Source organism: Hylobates moloch, unplaced genomic scaffold (genome assembly GCF_009828535.3).
Source record: "Hylobates moloch isolate HMO894 unplaced genomic scaffold, HMol_V3 SCAFFOLD_14, whole genome shotgun sequence".
In the NCBI taxonomy this organism is placed as follows: domain Eukaryota; kingdom Metazoa; phylum Chordata; class Mammalia; order Primates; family Hylobatidae; genus Hylobates; species Hylobates moloch.
Window position 1 is genome coordinate 71,867,117 of NW_026652289.1, and position 16,938 is coordinate 71,884,054.

Consider the following 16,938-nt stretch of genomic DNA (forward strand, 5'->3'; position numbering starts at 1 on the left):
GCCAAATGTTTCAATATAGATTTGGGTCAAAACATAGCAGTTCCTCATTAACTTACTCTACTAGTTACTGCTCCATTCCTCCAACAATATTTTAAACGGAAGACTAGATGTGCAATAAATGTTGACCTAAAGATAGTTCTTATTCAACTTTAAATGCTATATCATTTATATTAGGGAGGAGCACCCAGTCTTCTGGCTAAGTTTTATTTTAGGTTGGCAAGGGAAATTTGAAGATAGGCACCATGGCTTCAGCTAATATAAGGTTGCTCCTTTCTTCTCAACTGCAAAACACAGAAATAGGAGCAAAGAATCTGTGCAGGTCTCTGTGAGCTTACATATGGTGCAGAGCTCAAATCTCAACTCATACTATGAAATGTGTCCACAAGGAAATGCACAATGTTGATTGCCTTTGGGAAGAATCTTGTATCAGAAAAGTAAATCAGATGGAAATACGTTCAATTGTAATTTTTTAATCAATTAAATCCACCAGCTAACCAATCACAGCTAACAGTTACTGAAAGTCAGGTATAATAGTGCCCTGTCAGATAGAAGAGAAATAGAACATGCTCTTGAGGGACATACAATCTAGTTGGAGAACGGAGACATACTGAAAACATTAAGGTATGATCCCTGAGAATGCTAAGTAGAGCACAGTTATAAGTGGGACAGCATTACAGGGAAGGGCAAAATCACTGCTAATGGGTATGGGGGTACGGGTGTTCACGTAGTTAGGCTTCATGGGAAAGTGGGATTTGAGTTGGGCCTGGAAGGATGGTAAGGGCAGGAGGATATTGGTGCCCAGGGATCAGAAGGCACAGAGGTGGCCGTTAGCAAGTTGCTAAGTGGAGGAAGCCTGATAAGAAGAGGTGAGTGTTGAGGAATGCTGAGGAGTTGAGGCTGCCAAAACAGATGCTGTGGCAGGCAGCAGGGAGCCACTGAGGTCTGCGGAGCCTTGGGCACCATGACACGACTGGTATGTTGTAATGTTCTGCCCCATGCCAAGCCATATTAGAGCCTGGGACAAAAGGAAAACTCAGTAATACTAATCCTGTCTTTTAAATTTTAATATTTTGTTTATCATGGTTTTTTTGCATTTTGATTTTTAAAAATATTGGATTGAAATATTACTTATTTTGATTACTGTATTTTTTGGCATCCCTTACATTTTGTGCCCAAGGCCAGGGCCCCCTTGCCTCATCCTAGTCCCAGTCATGAGTTCTACTTCTGAAGTCCAGTGGTGGGTACATGGGTATTTATTTCATTGTTATTAATTATAGCTTACTCATGTTATAAACATTATTTGGTTAGTAAACAGCACTTCATTAAAAAAACAATTTAAAAGACATGGATTTTAAGATTAATTAGAAACTATTGAGCCTGAGAAGCATGAAAGAGAAAAGAATCCTTCATGCTGCCAAGTCGATCTCTAGGGGAGAATAACTCCCACTGCTGCAGCGTATGCTGTGCACACAGAAGAGGGCTGCTTTGCCCAGTCCATGTGGGTGGAAGACAACCGGGGGGAGTACCAGAGGCTGCTGTCCACTTGGAGACTGGCCTTGAGCAACTCAGCTGCTGCAGCCAGAGTGCCAATGCTGCATGGCCTGAGGCAAGCCCTGGCAAATGGGCTGCCCAGGTAGGCTCGGCCCACATTAAAACAGACCCACGCAGCCCTGCTCAAGGAATGGAAGCAACAGAAGACTCCCAAACGCTATAAATGTCTCAGGGCTACGTATCCAGGAGAAAAGGAGATGTTTGATACAAGGAATATTGTTAGTACATCTTAATATGTAAAATCTGAAATTTTAAAACATGAAATCTATTGTTCATTAGTATAATGGTGACGAATGAAAGATTATTTTGATTCAGGGAAGGCAAACAGATTGCAGCAAAAATCTCAAAAAAGGCGAGGGGAAAGGTTGAAAGGGGCAGGCAGGTCCCTGCTCACGTCACCAGGGGCAGTTCTTTGTCATATGATGCGGACCTCCCAGTCAGTGGCAATGTTGAGCGAGAGCTTCTCCAGGCTCAGGGTGGATGTTTTGGCACAATACGTAAAAGCCACAGGCTGATCTTTACCATCTAAATAGCAAGACAATAAAAGAGGGAAATTGTGATGAATCTCTAGAAGGGAAAAGTCTTTTCTCCAAATCTGAAATGTTTTCTCACTGTATCATAAAACCTTATACCCCACTCCAAATTAATAGCACTTTTACCCATGAACTTCCACGAAGTTTTAGAAACGTGGAAAACTTCATTGTTTTGACCGCAAGATTGGTTGAAAAGAAACCGTAAGGAACAAATAAATTTGTCCAAGAACTTTAGGAAGCAAGGAAGGATGTAAGTCCCATCCTGCCCTTTCATAAACTCCAAACACATAAGTAGGATTCTTCAGGTCTTCAGGCAGCTATAGTTTAAACAAATATTCAGAGAAGCTATGATATTATTTCAAGCCCCAAATAAGTTTCCTTAGAAAAACTTTAAAAGTGAGCAGAAAGATCAATTCATGAAGACACGCAAGATGGCCTCATTTATTCTACAGACTAGTATATTTCGCCTCTACCTGAAAGCACACAGTCCACTCAGGTTCAGCATATTATGTCTGTTTGGGGACTAATCATTTCACTGCAGATACTTCTGTTTATAAAAACAAATGGTGAGGTAAGAATGGACTGCTTTCTCACCAGATGAGTGGGTAGTCACAGAAGATGGCTCCTTCCTGAAGCCTAAGACCAAGATCTGCTCCACCACACACTTGCTGGGATAATGACCCCTCTGGTCAGCAGAACTGGAATAGATACAAACAGTATTAAAAGGAGAGGGATGGGGGTTTGAAGTGGCCACCAGTTCAACATGTCCAACCTTGTGAGTTCCTCTCCCATCTGTCCCTTGAAAGCATGATCCATATAGGAGTCATATTACTAGGATGAAGAGATAATAAAAGATGATAATAAAAGACCTAGGCACGGTGGCTCACACCTGTAATCCCAGCACTTTGGGAGGCCGAGGTGGGCAGATCACTTGAGGCCAGGAGTTCAAGACCAGCCTGGGCAACACGGCAAAATCCTGTCTCTACTAAAAATACAAAAATTAGCCAGGAGTGGTGGTGGGTGCCTGTAGTCCCAGCTACTTGGGAGGCTGAGACACGAGAATCCCCCGAACCTGGGAGGTGGAGGTTGCAGTGAGCTGAGATCGCATCACTGCACTCCAGACTGGGTGATAAAGTGAGACTCCATCTCAAAATAATAATAATAATAATAAAAGACGACTCGGCTGGGCATGGGGGCTCATGTCTGTAATCCCAGCACTTTGGGAGGCCAACGTGGGCGGATCACCTGAGGTCAGGAGTTCGAGACCAGCCTGCCCAACATGACGAAACCCCGTCTCTACTAAAAAAATACAAAAAATTAGCCAGGCGTGGTGGTGGGCATCTGTAATCCCAGCTACTCAGGAGGCTGAGGCAGGAGAATTGCTTGAACCTGGGAGGCAGAGGTTGCAGTGAGCTGAGATCATGCCGCTGCACTCCAGCCTGGGCGACAAGAGCAAAACTCTGTCTCAAAAAAAAAAAAAAAAAAAAAAAGACGACTCTGTGTACCAAGGAACAGCTAACTAGTGGCCAAATCAGGCTCTCTTTAACAAGTTATTTGAAAAATAACTGAAGAACACAAAAGTTACAAATGTGACTTGGATATTATAATCAAATTGTAATAAATCAGATATTTAGTGAATTGGTGAATGGATGAATGAATGGAATTAGTGGGGGCTTAAATTAAGTCCTTTTTTATTTTTTAGAAAGTTGGGGGGAATGGGCGCAGTGGCTCACGCCTGTAATCCCAGCACTTTGGGAGGCCGAGGTGGGCAGATCACCTGAGGTCGGGACCAGGCTGACCAACATGGAGAAACCCTGTCTCTACTAAAAATACAAAATTAGCCAGGCGTGGTGGTGCATGCCTGTAATCCCAGCTACTTGGGAGGCTGAGGCAGGAGAATCGCTTGAACCTGGGAGGCAGAGGTTGTGGTGAGCTGAGATCGTGCCATTGCACTCCAGCCTGGGCAATAAGAGTGAAACTCCATCTCAAAAAAAAAAAAAAAAAAAAAAAAGTGGGGGAAAGGAAGGTAAAGACAATAAAGGAGGATCATTCATGGTAGAGTGGTTGAAAAATACTCCAGAAATGGGTCAGGCATGGTGGCTCATACCTGTAATCCCAGCACTTTGGGAGGCTGAGGTGGGTGGATCACCTGAGGTCAGGAGTTCGAGACCAGCCAGCTAACATGGTGAAACCCCGTCTCTACTAAAAATACAAAAATTAGCCGGGTGTGTTGGTGCATGCCTGTAGTTCCAGCTACTTGGGAGGCTGAGGCAGGAGAATCACTTGAACCCAGGAGGTGGAGGTTGCAGTGAGCTGAGATCACACCACTGCACTCTAGTCTGAGCGACAGAGTGAATGAGACTCTGTCTCAAAAAAAAAAAGAAAAGAAAAGAAAAGAAAAGAAAAGAAAAGAAAAGAAAAGAAAAATATTCCAGAAACGGCCTTCACCATTCATTTCTTTAAATAGTACCCTAAAACATACCTGCGCATTTGAGGATGCCAAACGGATAGTGTGATTTACTTAAGAAAACAAACAGTTTCTTTAGCTGCCATTACCTATTGATCAGAACACTGGAACAGAATGAAAACTTCCTGTGCAAAAATTGCTTCTGGTGGAGGTATTGGAATGAATGGCCATCATCAAGATATAACTCACCCACTGAAGAACCCTGGAGAATGAATCACAGAGACAGAATGTGCTTATATGATAGCTTTATAGGAAAAGAATGTCAGCTCCTAAAGAGTAACAATAGAGTAAAAAGTTTGTGAAAAATTCAAGCTATATAAAGTAGTCGTACAAATACCTAACATACTCAATAGCCAATCACTCCTGAGTAGATAGTAAAACAACAGGAAAGTCACATAAGAGGAGCACAAAGAGTTAGGCTTTGTTCAAAGAATTTAAACTATGAAGTATGTTCAGTGGTATAAGTGGATTCCCTGAAAATACTCCACCAGAATGTGACAACAAGGCCAAGAAAGTTCACTGAATGACAACGATGTTAAAAAAAATAATACATAATAGATGAGATCAACTACCTTTAGAATACCCTCCACTTAGAGAATGGTATCTGGTTCCTTTTTTTTAATTTATTTTTATTTTTAGTAGGAAGACCCCTTTTACATGTCAAACAATGCCGCAGCACTCCATGTAGCAGTTTACTATTATTGATAATGCCTGATATGCAATGGATCGCTAGTCTTCTGAATTTATTCTGGGGCCTTACATGGGTCTGGGGCCCACAGTTTGGCCCAAGAAGACACGCCAGTGAAAAAGACAGGGGAAAAAAAAACCCTACAACTGAATTATTTTATAATATTGATATCAATGCAAGTAAGTATTAATATAGTAAGAGTAAGGGTTGGTGTTCGTTTGGCTCTGTACTAGATTTGAACAAATGGACAGGAGAGGAATCTGCTACAGGCCTCACTGGGCTTAAAAAATCTTCTGAAAAGGACACATCATTTCTGGATCCTCCCAGGCTTTGCCCAAGGGGGTTTTAGTTGTTGGAGCTACCTGATAAGAAATCACTGGTTGGGACTGGGATCTCTGAAATGGTGCATAGACATGGGTACCATTTTATGGGAGACTGGGTTTCAGGGCTAATCCATGTGGGAAGGCTGTCTAGGGCCCAAAAAGCATTCACTCCAGTAGTAATCAATGTCAAGTTGAAGAGCACCAACAGTCACAGTGCCCAAGAGGAACATTTCTGTCATTCCTAGATCTCAAGAGTTCCCTTAAGAACAATTCCAAGGAAGGCAGACAAGTTGAACAGTGATTCAGAAATGATTCAAACCTTGATTTCTAGATAAATGTCAGGAGCACCTATCTCACAGATGGAGCTCACCACTTTTACATAGTGTCACACACTCAAAAGGCTATCACTGTAAAGAAAGAGTAGAAACAAAACGGGTAACAGATTTACCAAATACCTTAGTGCTTAGAGCAACCCGGAGTCCATAGGAGGATTCAGTCATCCAGCCTGTGGATTTTCCTACAGTTGGCTTTATCGGTACCACACTTCCACCTCGCTGAAACACTGGAATCTGTAACAGAGCAGCACGCTCAGGGAAGCAGTATTCATATAAGAAAATTTCAAGGTAGAATTTAAAAATATTTCATTTCATAAAATTCACACTCTACAAGTACGGATTTGTAGGCAAAATAAATTTTGGGGCACAGAGATGGCAAATATGGGGGTCCTGGCATTAAAAGGAAAAGAGCTCTAATGCTGAAGAATGGTCCATTTTTTAATTATTAGGGAAACTTCCCACCATTCATTGGTTTGTTATCTCTATCTGTCTTTGCTGTTTTTTCCTCTTAAGTGATGAATTCCTTTCTGCCCATCCTATAAGTGGCTTTTCCTATTTTGTATTTAAAATTTTCCTATCAGTGTAGTATATACATGCTTATTTCTAGAACCCTGCTAAAGAGTGAAGTTTTCTGTCTGTGTGAGTGGGCCCAGAAGTCTGTGTATGTATGTATGTATAACTGATGGTGGTTTCTTGGTTTGGGCAGATGACTTTTGTCCTCACTCACTGCAGCCTGTCCCCTTTTGCTCCCTGTTTCTGTGGATTACCTGGATGACTGACCCAATTCTGAGGGTAAATCTGTGAAACTGCTGCTGTTACATTAGAGACCACCAAGGGTACTTTAAGAGACCCTAACAACAGGCCCATAACTATGAGTCTTCTGGAATGGCACTCCAGGTAGCAATGCCTGGGTAGGTTTCCCGCCTCCTGTAAGGAAGGTGCCTGTGTCCCAGAAGGGCTTGTGCTTTGCTCTGACTCAAGAATGAGCATGCAGGACAGTACAAGAACATACATGAAGTTGAGACTGAGGACTCAGTAGTTCAGATGTCCCACCTCTGCTTAACTTGCCTTGGCACCGAGAAGTAAAGCACTTCCGTCTCCCCACACATGTTCCTCCCTCACTGGCCAATCTCTCTCTTCTTTTTTTTTTTTTTCAAAGAACAAGGCCATTAAGTTAGAGTGAAATGGGTTCTAGAATGGGAGTCCAGCCCAAGGGAATGCACCTGGGGGCTTGTCTCAGTTCTGCCACAAGTTTGCTGTGTTCCTGGACAAATAATTTAACTTCTCTGAATCTCAGGGTTTTTTACCTGTGTGAGGGATTAGAGTAGATGATTGTTAAGTTCTCTTCTAGATCTGAAAGTTGATATCTGAAACTATTTTTTTTTAAATAATGGGGTTAATATTGCTGCTGATGGTTTACAAAATAATATCAGTATCTATTTATTAATCTTCACACTACTTTGGGCCTGTGGTAGTGTGGCAGTGGTTGCAATTCAGGTGTAGAAAGAAAGTTCCCTTTAGAAACTCAAGATAGCCTGGATGGACCACTTTGATTTTAACATCATCACTGATGCATTCCCCTGGGCCCAGGATTACAACTGAAAACTCCTGTTTTTTGCCTTAATCCTGTAGAATGACATTCCAGATGGCACATATGGTGACTACCATGTTTTCTGTTTTCAGTGTTTTTGTTCTTCTTAGACATGCAAATGTAAACATACGGAGAAGAGCTGTGTTTGTCTCTGATATCTCATTCTGTGAAATCAGAGTAGATGTGATTTTTAACTCTTTTCTTCTCACATTTTACAGCTTTGATAGAATTCATATACCATACAACTCACCAATTTAAAGTATACAATTAAACAGTTTTCAGCATATTCAGAGTCAGGCAACCGTCACCACAATCAATTTTATGGCATTTTCATCACCCCAAAAAGAAACCCTGGAGCAGTTTACAGTCATTCCCCATGACTCCTTAACCCTCCTCTGCCCCAGCACTAGGCGCCCCCGGACCTACCTTCTGTCTTTATGCGTATGTGCTATTGTGCAGAACACTAGCATCCTTGGTCTTTTTACAGGGGAACACATTATGGACTGAAAGTTTGTATCTCCCCCAAATTCATATGGTGAATCCCCAAGCCTGAGATATTTGGAGATCGGGCCTTTATGGAGTTAACTAAGGTTAAAAATGTGGTCATAAGGATGGGGTCCTGAAACGATAGGAACAGTGTCCTTGTAAGAAGAGAACTGAGACAGCACCTTCTCTTTATCTCTCTCTACCATGTGTAGGCACAGCAAGAAGGTAGCAGTCTATAGGCCAGGAAAAGGTCCCTCACCAGGAACAGAATCAGCTGGCACCTTGATCTGGAACTTCCAGCCTCCAAAACCTCGAGAAAATAAGTTTGTTGGGTAAAACCACCCAGTCTGTGGTATTTTGTCATGGCAGCCCTAGCCGACCAATAGAGCACGATAGGTAAAAACAGTAGTCTGAAAATAACTTACAGTGTCCAAGGATACTGGGATCTTTACAGTACACCCTCCTTCCCAATGAGCAAATGTCTTATAGTCATACCAGACCTAGAAAGTAATGGAGTCCAGTAAAAAAGAGTACATAAGCAACTCTGCTCACCATTTCATTAGTCAGCAAAATACCCACTTACCTGGATTTCAAATAACCAGAAAGCTAAAATAAATATAACTTAAAAAATACATTGGGTAGAAGTTAGGAAGAATATGTGCTTTTAAGAAGATCCCAAAGGACTATGGCTGATTAATTTAACTAAAAGGCCATTTGTTTTCTATTCATCCAAAAGCTACCGATTGAACAATCTACCACGTGCCCAGCACTGTGCCAGGTGCTGAATATACATGACTGAACAGAAAAGACATAGTTCCTGTCCTCATGGATCTTATAATCCATTTGGCTTATAAAAACTTAATGCTTCTAGTAGTGAAAGAGGTGATGGAGAAAAGAAAAAAACAACAACAAAGAAGACAAGCACATTGCAGGCAAATCAATTACAAAAGAGGCAGGAGAAAAGGAAGCATCAGAGAAGGAAACATATCTGCGAAGACAACAAATGGAAACTTGAATTACTATTATAGTATCTTTTTTTTTTTTAAACAAAGCACAATTCAAGAATAAGGTTGCTATCTATCAAGGGGGTTTAGTTGCTGAAGTACCAATAAGGTCTCTAAAGTAATTTGATGGGATAAATTCTTAAGATATCATCAGAAGCAGAATGAAAACAAACATCTTTTTCTTTCTTCTAGCTCAGTACACTTTCTGGCAGCCCTGGAGTCTATTTTGCAAGTTCACCTCCAGGGATTACCACATCCTTTATACGGCAAGTTTGTGAAGCAAGAGAAACAATCACAGAACAGTCCAGGAAATAGTGCTGAAGGAACATAATACACACTCACAACGATGTGTTTGGAATGATGACAGATCACGAATAAAACTCTTGACTAAGTCGGAAAGGGAGCCAGTTCCTCCTAATGGGAACCCACCACTTTTGCTGGAATCAACTTGAGAAATTCTCAGCAAAAATATCTGGCAGGGCATTTATTCAGCAATTGTTGCATTTAACCTTTTCGTCTGGTTTCTACTTGGCAGGGGAACCTTAGTAAAGAGCCCTCATTTTCAGAACTCCAAATAACTGGAGAAACCAAGAGGACAGACCATAGTTCATGAACATTCTGGAGAGAAGCCTGGTTATTGTTCTGTCAATAATGACAAGCACAGTAGGTGGAACCATCGCCCCTCAAAAAGATGTATTCACGTCACAATCCCTGGAAGGAATGAATATTACCTTCTATGGTCACAGGTTTGATTAAGTTAAAGATCCTGAGACAAGGAGGTTATCCCAGATTATTCAGGTGGGCCTTCAATGTGACCACAAGTGTCCTTGTAAGAGACAGAGACACACAGAGGAAAAGGCAACGTGAAGATAGGTGAGACTGCAGTGACATGGCTACAAACCAAGGAAGCCCAGGGTTGCTGGCAACCTCCAGAAGCTAAGAGGGAGGCATGAACAGATTCTCCCTCAGGGCCTCCAGAAGAAACCAACCCTGACGACACCCTGATTTCAGACTTCAAGCCTCCAGAATTGTGAGAGAATAAAGTTTTGTTGTTTTAAGCCACTAGGTTTGTGGTAATTTGTTACAGAAGCCTCAAGAAACTAAAAGAACAACCAAACATGCAAAGCTATGTTGAGGGAGAGCATGGCGCTGGATGTGGTTTCATGGGGTTGCCAGCCCAGCACCTGACAGTACTGGGCAGCGAGCGTGGCCTGGCTCAGCTACCTTGCCACTTGCCTTGACAGTCCATGACTATGTGGCCTGGCAGTCCCATGCCAGCTCCATACCTGCATGGCTCTTCCCCTGCCTGCTGAACCCTGTGGCATGCTCCAGTGCTCAAGGATACTCTCTAAGGTCTGTCTCCTTCCTGCTCTCCCTTCCACACCCTCCTCCCTTAGTCTGGTGACCTGAGTTTTGCTCCAGCTCTTCTCCTGGCCCCTCTGGATTTATCTGTGGCCTGTCTTTGGAGGCTGCTCTTATTACCCATGGCTCTCTGCCTGCAGACCACCGGTATTCCCTCCTCTCCCCTGTGCCCTGCCTGGGTTCAGTGCCCTGGGCTCCAGCAGGTCTAGGATGATATTTTATACCTGAGACAGTAATTAGTAACAATAACTAATAAAAGAGCAGAGGAATTTGGGAGGGGAGTCACTATTTTTACTTTTTACCCACTTCAGAGAGTGTATTGAGACCAGCTTTTGGTACCAAAAACTCAGGATTCGGATAGAGCCAGACCAAAAAGCAAAGTCACTTTATATCTGCTTTCCCCCAGAGTTTGATACCTCATAGCAGACTGAAGATTTCTTCCTACCCCAAGCCTCGGTGTGTTTATCAGGACTCACTTTCACTAGTCAAAGTGTGAAGATTAAAAATCATTCTGATCCTCCTTGGAATCCTCACCAATTCATCTTTCTCCCTCCTCTCTTCCATTAAGTTTCTTGACCTCTGAGGACAGTGGTCATGACTTATTATAATCATTACTTGCTATAGTCATCTGGAGTGTGTTCACAAACACATGATGAAGAAATCTCTTTCCTAAAAGAAGGGATGAGAGATATGAGACATATCAGATATGTGGCTGTTTGTTATTACTCTTACCTCGTTTGATCCTGGAAGAAACACATCAACTGTGGTGGCTTTTGGTTCTGTGACTGGATGAACCAATAATGCATTCCCTAAGTAATGGAGAGGAAATAAAGTTGAGTATCATTATAAGAGGTCTAAAAATCTCCTTTCTCTTTAACTGAGTGCTAGCTTTCATGGTGTTACAGACCTCCCAGCTGTGAACTTCGTAGAGGCAGAGACTGAGTTGAACCAATGATTCGTCAGAGAGATGCACTAATAGAAAGAGGGCAGGCGCTCAAAGAGGTGAGCTCAAAAAGGTCATCACCTGTCATTAATGCACTCTGGGTATACTGAGATTATAGGAAGGGACTCTAACACAGTCCATCGGTCTCATTTTGTGTCTAACTGCTAGTGTGTCAGTAGTCAAAGCACCCCCATTGCTCCTTTCCAAGTGCTTCACTGTTTGCTGTCAGTGACACTGATGATGGGGAGCCCACAACTATTATCCAGAAGTGTGGTCAGTGTGGGTGCTCGGAACCTCTTGCTTGGAGTTATCATCAAAGATGCTGCAGTTTTCTTTTTCTTTTTTTTCTTAGAGACAGGAGACAGGGTCTCACTCTGTTCCCCAAGTGGGAGTGCAGCAGTGCAATCACAGCTTACTGCAACCTCTAACTACTGGGCTCATGTAATCCTCCGGCCTCAGCCTCTGAGTAGCTAGGATGACAGGTACACACCCACCGTGCCCAGCTAATTTTTAAAATTTTTGTAGAGACAGAGTCTTGCTATATTGCCCAGGCTAATCTCAAACTCCTCAATTTAAGCGATCTCATACTCGGCCTCCCACAGTGTTGGGATTACAGGTATGAGCCACCATGCCTGGCCTCTAGTTTTCTTAAAGGCAATCTGGATTATTAAATTTGCTTTGACCTTGGCACAACACATATGTAAAATTCACCCACTTACTACTTTGCTCTTTTATTCAATAAATACTTATTTTGAGTGCCTACAGCATGCCGGGCACCATGCTAGCCTCTGGGGATATAGTGGCCAATAAGACAAGCGTGGCTCCTGACCTTACGGAGTTTACAGTTAGTGAAAACAAATATTAAAAAATAATTACAAATTAATTAGAATTAAGACAAATACCAAAAGAGGCAAAATTACAAAATGGAATGAAAGTTACATAATAAGAGGGGCTGATTTTTACTAGGTAGAATAAGGTATAAGGAAACAAGGAGTGGTCAGGGAAGTTTCTCCAAGGCAGTGACTATTAAACTGAGACCTAATGATGAGTGGAGACTTAAAGAACTCAGAAATGGGGCTGGGCATGGTGGCTCACACCTGTAATCCCAGCACTTTGGAAGGCTGAGGCGGGTGGATCACCTGAGGTCAGGAGTTCGAGATTAGCCTGGGCAGCAAGACAAAACCCCATCTCTACTAAAAACAGAAAAAATTAGCCAGGCATAGTGGTGCATGCCTGTGATCCCAGCTACTCGGGAGGCTGAAGTGGGAGGATTGCTTGAGCCCTGGAGGCAGAGGTTGCAGTGAGCCAAGATTACACCACTGCACTCCAGCCTGGGTGACGGAGTGAGGCTCCATCTCAAAAAAAAAAAAAAAAATAGAACTCAGAAATGAGATTCACCCTTTGGGGAACAGTATATTTAGCCTGGCTTCTTGAGCCCTGCTACTAAGCTGATAAAATTCTATGTTCTGGATTTGATAGTTAATCTTTGTCAAAGAAGAGGTCAACCAAAGAAAAATTCTATTATTGCATATGAAATAAGCTCTTCTGGTCTTTTTACTATCACCACCTGGGCTGTTTTTTAGTACTTCCCTTCCCCGAAGTGATCTCACAGGATTAGAGGAGTGAACCCAGAACAAGAATCCTAAATGACATCCACAAATAAGTCAGCAAGAACAATACTATGAGAAATGCTACATCACAACAGAATGGAGGTATGATCCTACTAATAATGCATTAGAAATTTTAGGCTGGACGCGGTGGCTCAAGCCTGTAATCCCAGCACTTTGGGAGGCCGAGGTGAGCGGATCATGAGGTCAGGAGATCGAGGCCATCCTGGCTAACACGGTGAAACCCCGTCTCTACTAAAAACACAAAAAATTAGCCGGGCATGGTGGCGGGCGCCTGTAATCCCAGCTACTCGGGAGGCTGAGGCAGGAGAATGGCGTGAACCCGGAAGGCGGAGCTTGCAGTGAGCCGAGATCGCGCCACTGCACTCCGGCCTGGGGGACAGAGAAAGACTCTGTCTCAAAAAAAAAAAAAAAAAAAAAAAAGAAATTTTGGTGAAGGAATTTCCTATATTTTTATTTTTTGTCTTTCTTGGAATTAGGAACTTTTTTTATTGCTCTTTTATTAGAAAATATAATAAAAACATATTTACACTTTTTATAATGACTGTAATCAATCAAGAAATGCTTGGCCAGGCCCACTGGCTCACGCCTGTAATCCCAGCACTTTGGGAGGCCGAGGTGGGTGGATCATGAGGTCAGGAATTCAAGATCAGCCTGGCCAAGATGATGAAACCCTGTCTCTACTAAAAATACAAAAATTAGCCGGGCTTGGTGGCGGGCACACATAATCCCAGCTGCTCAGGAGGCTGAGGCAGAGAATTTCTTGAGACCGGGAGGCGGAGGTTGCAGTGAGCCGAGATCGCATCACTGCACTCCAGCCTGGGTGACAGAGTGAGACTCCGTCTCAAAAAAAAAAAACAGAAATGCTCACCCAGCATGTATTCATCTTCCATATGAAAAGTCTTTAGTTCATCAGGGAACTCTACCCACAGAGGCCTGAGGAAAGAAAAAAACTGTTTTAACATTACAGACATCTTATTGCCATCAATCACTTATATTTTTAGTTTTGTTTTTAGATGGATCTCGCTCTGTTGCCCAGGCTGGAATGCAGTGGTGCTATCTCGGCTCACTGCAGTCTCCACCTCTTGGGTTCAACTGATTCTCCTGCCTCGGTCTCCCAAGTAGCTGGGGTTACAGGCACACACTACCACGCCCAGCTAATTTTTGTATTTTTAGAGACAGGGTTTCACCATATTGGTCAGGCTGGTCTCAAACTCCTGACCTCAGATGATCCTCCCACCTCGGCCTCCCAAAGTGCTGGGATTACAGGTGTGAGACACCACGCTTGGCCTATTTCCAGTTTTATAACTATTCAAAGGAAATGGGAACGTGCCAAAGAGCCAAGACTTTTTCATATGATTCAAGCCTAAGCCTGGGAAAATAAGTTATTCTTCATGAGAAGATATTTATAGGTTAAATACTGAATGAATTTTATTACAAAGTCACTTCCTTTTTCTTTGAAATATCTCTATTCTGTCTCCTATCAAATATTCACACTTTAGTCAGAAAGCAGTAGAGGATCTAGTTTTTATCTTCTGTGTCCCCAACAGCCAGCACCCTGTTCACCGCTGCTGCTCAATAAGCCTATTGAAACTTGATTAAACATGTAGCTTTTCTTCACCTTCCTCTTGAAATCACTGTAATTACTGCATTCTTTAATCACTGAGATCTTCTATTACAGATTGGTTGCTGGAGTCCCTGAATGGATGAAGCTTTTTTACCTCATGACAGGTTGGGAAGCCACATGTGCATGGTAGAACAGAGAATACCAGTAAGGCAGGAGGCCATAGCGCTCTCTGATGGCTTCTCGGATGAGCCGGGTGTGTTCCTCCCCAAAGAGCCAGGGCTCCCGTCGCTTGGTGTTCATGGTGGCATGCCCACGGAAGAAGGGCTGGTAGGCTCCGGCCTGGTACCAACGCACTAGCAGCTCTGTCTCTGGATTCCCAATGAACCCGCCTATGTCAGCTGGAAGCAAAAGAAGGCCAAGTGAGGCAACCAAGCTTTGAATAAATGATGCACACAGGGAAATTAAGGTCTTGAAGACCGACAGGAGAAAAGCACAGTATATGCAGTCCAAATGACAGGATAAAGCCGTGGCCTCAAACAGGTGACCCCTTACTACATAATTCAGCCTGTTTGGGGATCTGACAATGGGCTCTTAGAATATTACTTTCTTGTCAAAAGGTCAGAGGCTTTATTTCAAGATCAATATTCCTGTATGTTCCCCAAACCAGATAACCCAGACACTGAAAAACGTCTGCCTGATTAAATAACTGTGTGTGTGTGTGTGTGTGTGTGTATGTGTGTGTGTGTGTGTGTGTTGGAGGGGGATGGTTGGCAACTGATTTCCTTTGGAAGCAAGAGCTGAACTAAGATAAAAACAGAAAGAACTGAAGAGAAGCAGATAATCAGAAGTAGAGGTTCTGATTATCAGAATAGAATTCCATGCTGGGCCATTGAGTGGTATATACATATTCCTTGTATTGTACATGGACCAATGCAATAAAAACACATGCATCAAAAGAATATTAATTTGCTTCTACTCCTACAGGAAACAAGGAGCAGCTGGAACTGCAGTCATCTTGAGCCCCTTCCACATTGAGATCTCTCATCTACAGATAATTCTTAGGATGCAGGGAAGATAGTCCATCGGAAAATCTTATTTTAACTAAATTTATCTTTCTCAAAAGCATATCTTTTTGTTTTAGTACAGTTAAAATATGCCACAGAATTTTAAATCTTCCGAGTAAAAAGAATTTCTGTAAGACTGACTTTCTGATCCGCTGAATTCCTTGTAGTTCTATTTTTCTCACTTTCAAGAAGAAAAGATAGCTGTCAGGAAGAGAAACTTAGTTATCAAGAACGTCTAGGAAGGAAGTGATAAGAAAATGGCTCTGGCTCCCTTTCTGACAACTTGATTTCATGTCCTCAACACAGACCAGACAGAAATAGCTCTGAGGCATGCCTTTCACTCTCCTCTCTAACCTGCTCGTCTTCACTTTCTCACATTTTCTCTTTCCCACATTTATGTCTGCCCACAACAGCTAATGAGAAGGGATTTGTATCCAGCTTTGATGAAAACACCCTCATTTTTTATTTCCTTGCACTTCAAGCCTCAAAGTACTCATCTTACCTCCACAAAAAGAGATCCCAGTAATGCTGAGAGTGAGTAACATTGGGATAGAAATTTTCAAGTTGCTCCATTCTGCTGTGTTGTCGCCTGTCCACACCGCACCTTTGGTCACCAGCAACAATGTATTAAAATCACAAATCAACCTATGCGTTCAATTTCCTATGTAGATTCCTTATTTGTAAAAGACAACTTAATGAAAAGGAGAACCGATTTCTTGCCTTAAAATAAATTCTAACTTTCTACAATGAAAAGTATCAATTTTCTAATGTGAAAAGTTATTAAAATCTACAAAACAAGCATTCTAGGAAAATATTCTGAAATTGCACTTATTTTTGAAGTATAATTTAGGTCTGATAGAGGAGGAACCCTTTGAAAAATCAACTTTAAGATATAATTTGCATATAATACATGTGGTTTTTTTTTTTTTTTAGATGGAGTCATGTTCTCACTTGCCCAGGCTGGAGTGTAGTGCCGCGATCTCGGCTAACTGCAACCTCTGCCTCCTGGGGTTCAAGTGAGTCTCCTGCCTCAGCCTCTCAAGTAGGTGGGATTACAAGTGTGCATCATCACACCTGGCTAAATTTTGTATTTTTAGCAGAGAGGGGTTTCACCATGTTGGCCAGGCTGGTCTCGAACTCCTAGCCTCAAGTGATCCACCTGCCTTGGCTTCCCAAAGTGCTGAAATTATAGGCGTGAGCCACCATGCCCAGCCTCTTCATGTATCTTCTTTTGTAAAGTGTCTACAGAAATCTTTTGCTCATTAAAAAAATATTTAAGTTCAGGGGTACATGCACAGGTGTGTTATGTCAGTAAACTCGAGTGTCACAGGAGTTTGTTGTACAGATTACTTTGTCATTTTGTCACCCTGATGTTAAGCCTAATACCCATTAGTTA

General features: G+C 42.4%; 1 protein-coding gene across 8 annotated transcripts in view; it reads right to left on the reverse strand.

Annotated features, from left to right (window-relative positions):
- Positions 1-450: 450 nt before the first annotated feature.
- GANC (glucosidase alpha, neutral C) overlaps positions 451-16,938 on the reverse strand; it is an 87,336-nt gene continuing 70,848 nt past the window's right edge. For all 8 annotated transcript variants that reach the window (XM_032176029.2, XM_058427771.1, XM_058427775.1 and 5 more), the window contains 9 exons: positions 16,045-16,146; positions 14,633-14,876; positions 13,783-13,847; positions 11,073-11,149; positions 8,400-8,474; positions 6,018-6,131; positions 4,641-4,753; positions 2,679-2,782; positions 451-2,076 (listed from right to left, as the gene is read on the reverse strand). In XM_032176029.2, the coding sequence (XP_032031920.1) occupies positions 1,967-2,076; positions 2,679-2,782; positions 4,641-4,753; positions 6,018-6,131; positions 8,400-8,474; positions 11,073-11,149; positions 13,783-13,847; positions 14,633-14,876; positions 16,045-16,146 (1,004 nt within the window). In that variant the 3' untranslated portion in view covers positions 451-1,966. The remainder of the gene's footprint in view (positions 2,077-2,678; positions 2,783-4,640; positions 4,754-6,017; positions 6,132-8,399; positions 8,475-11,072; positions 11,150-13,782; positions 13,848-14,632; positions 14,877-16,044; positions 16,147-16,938) is intronic.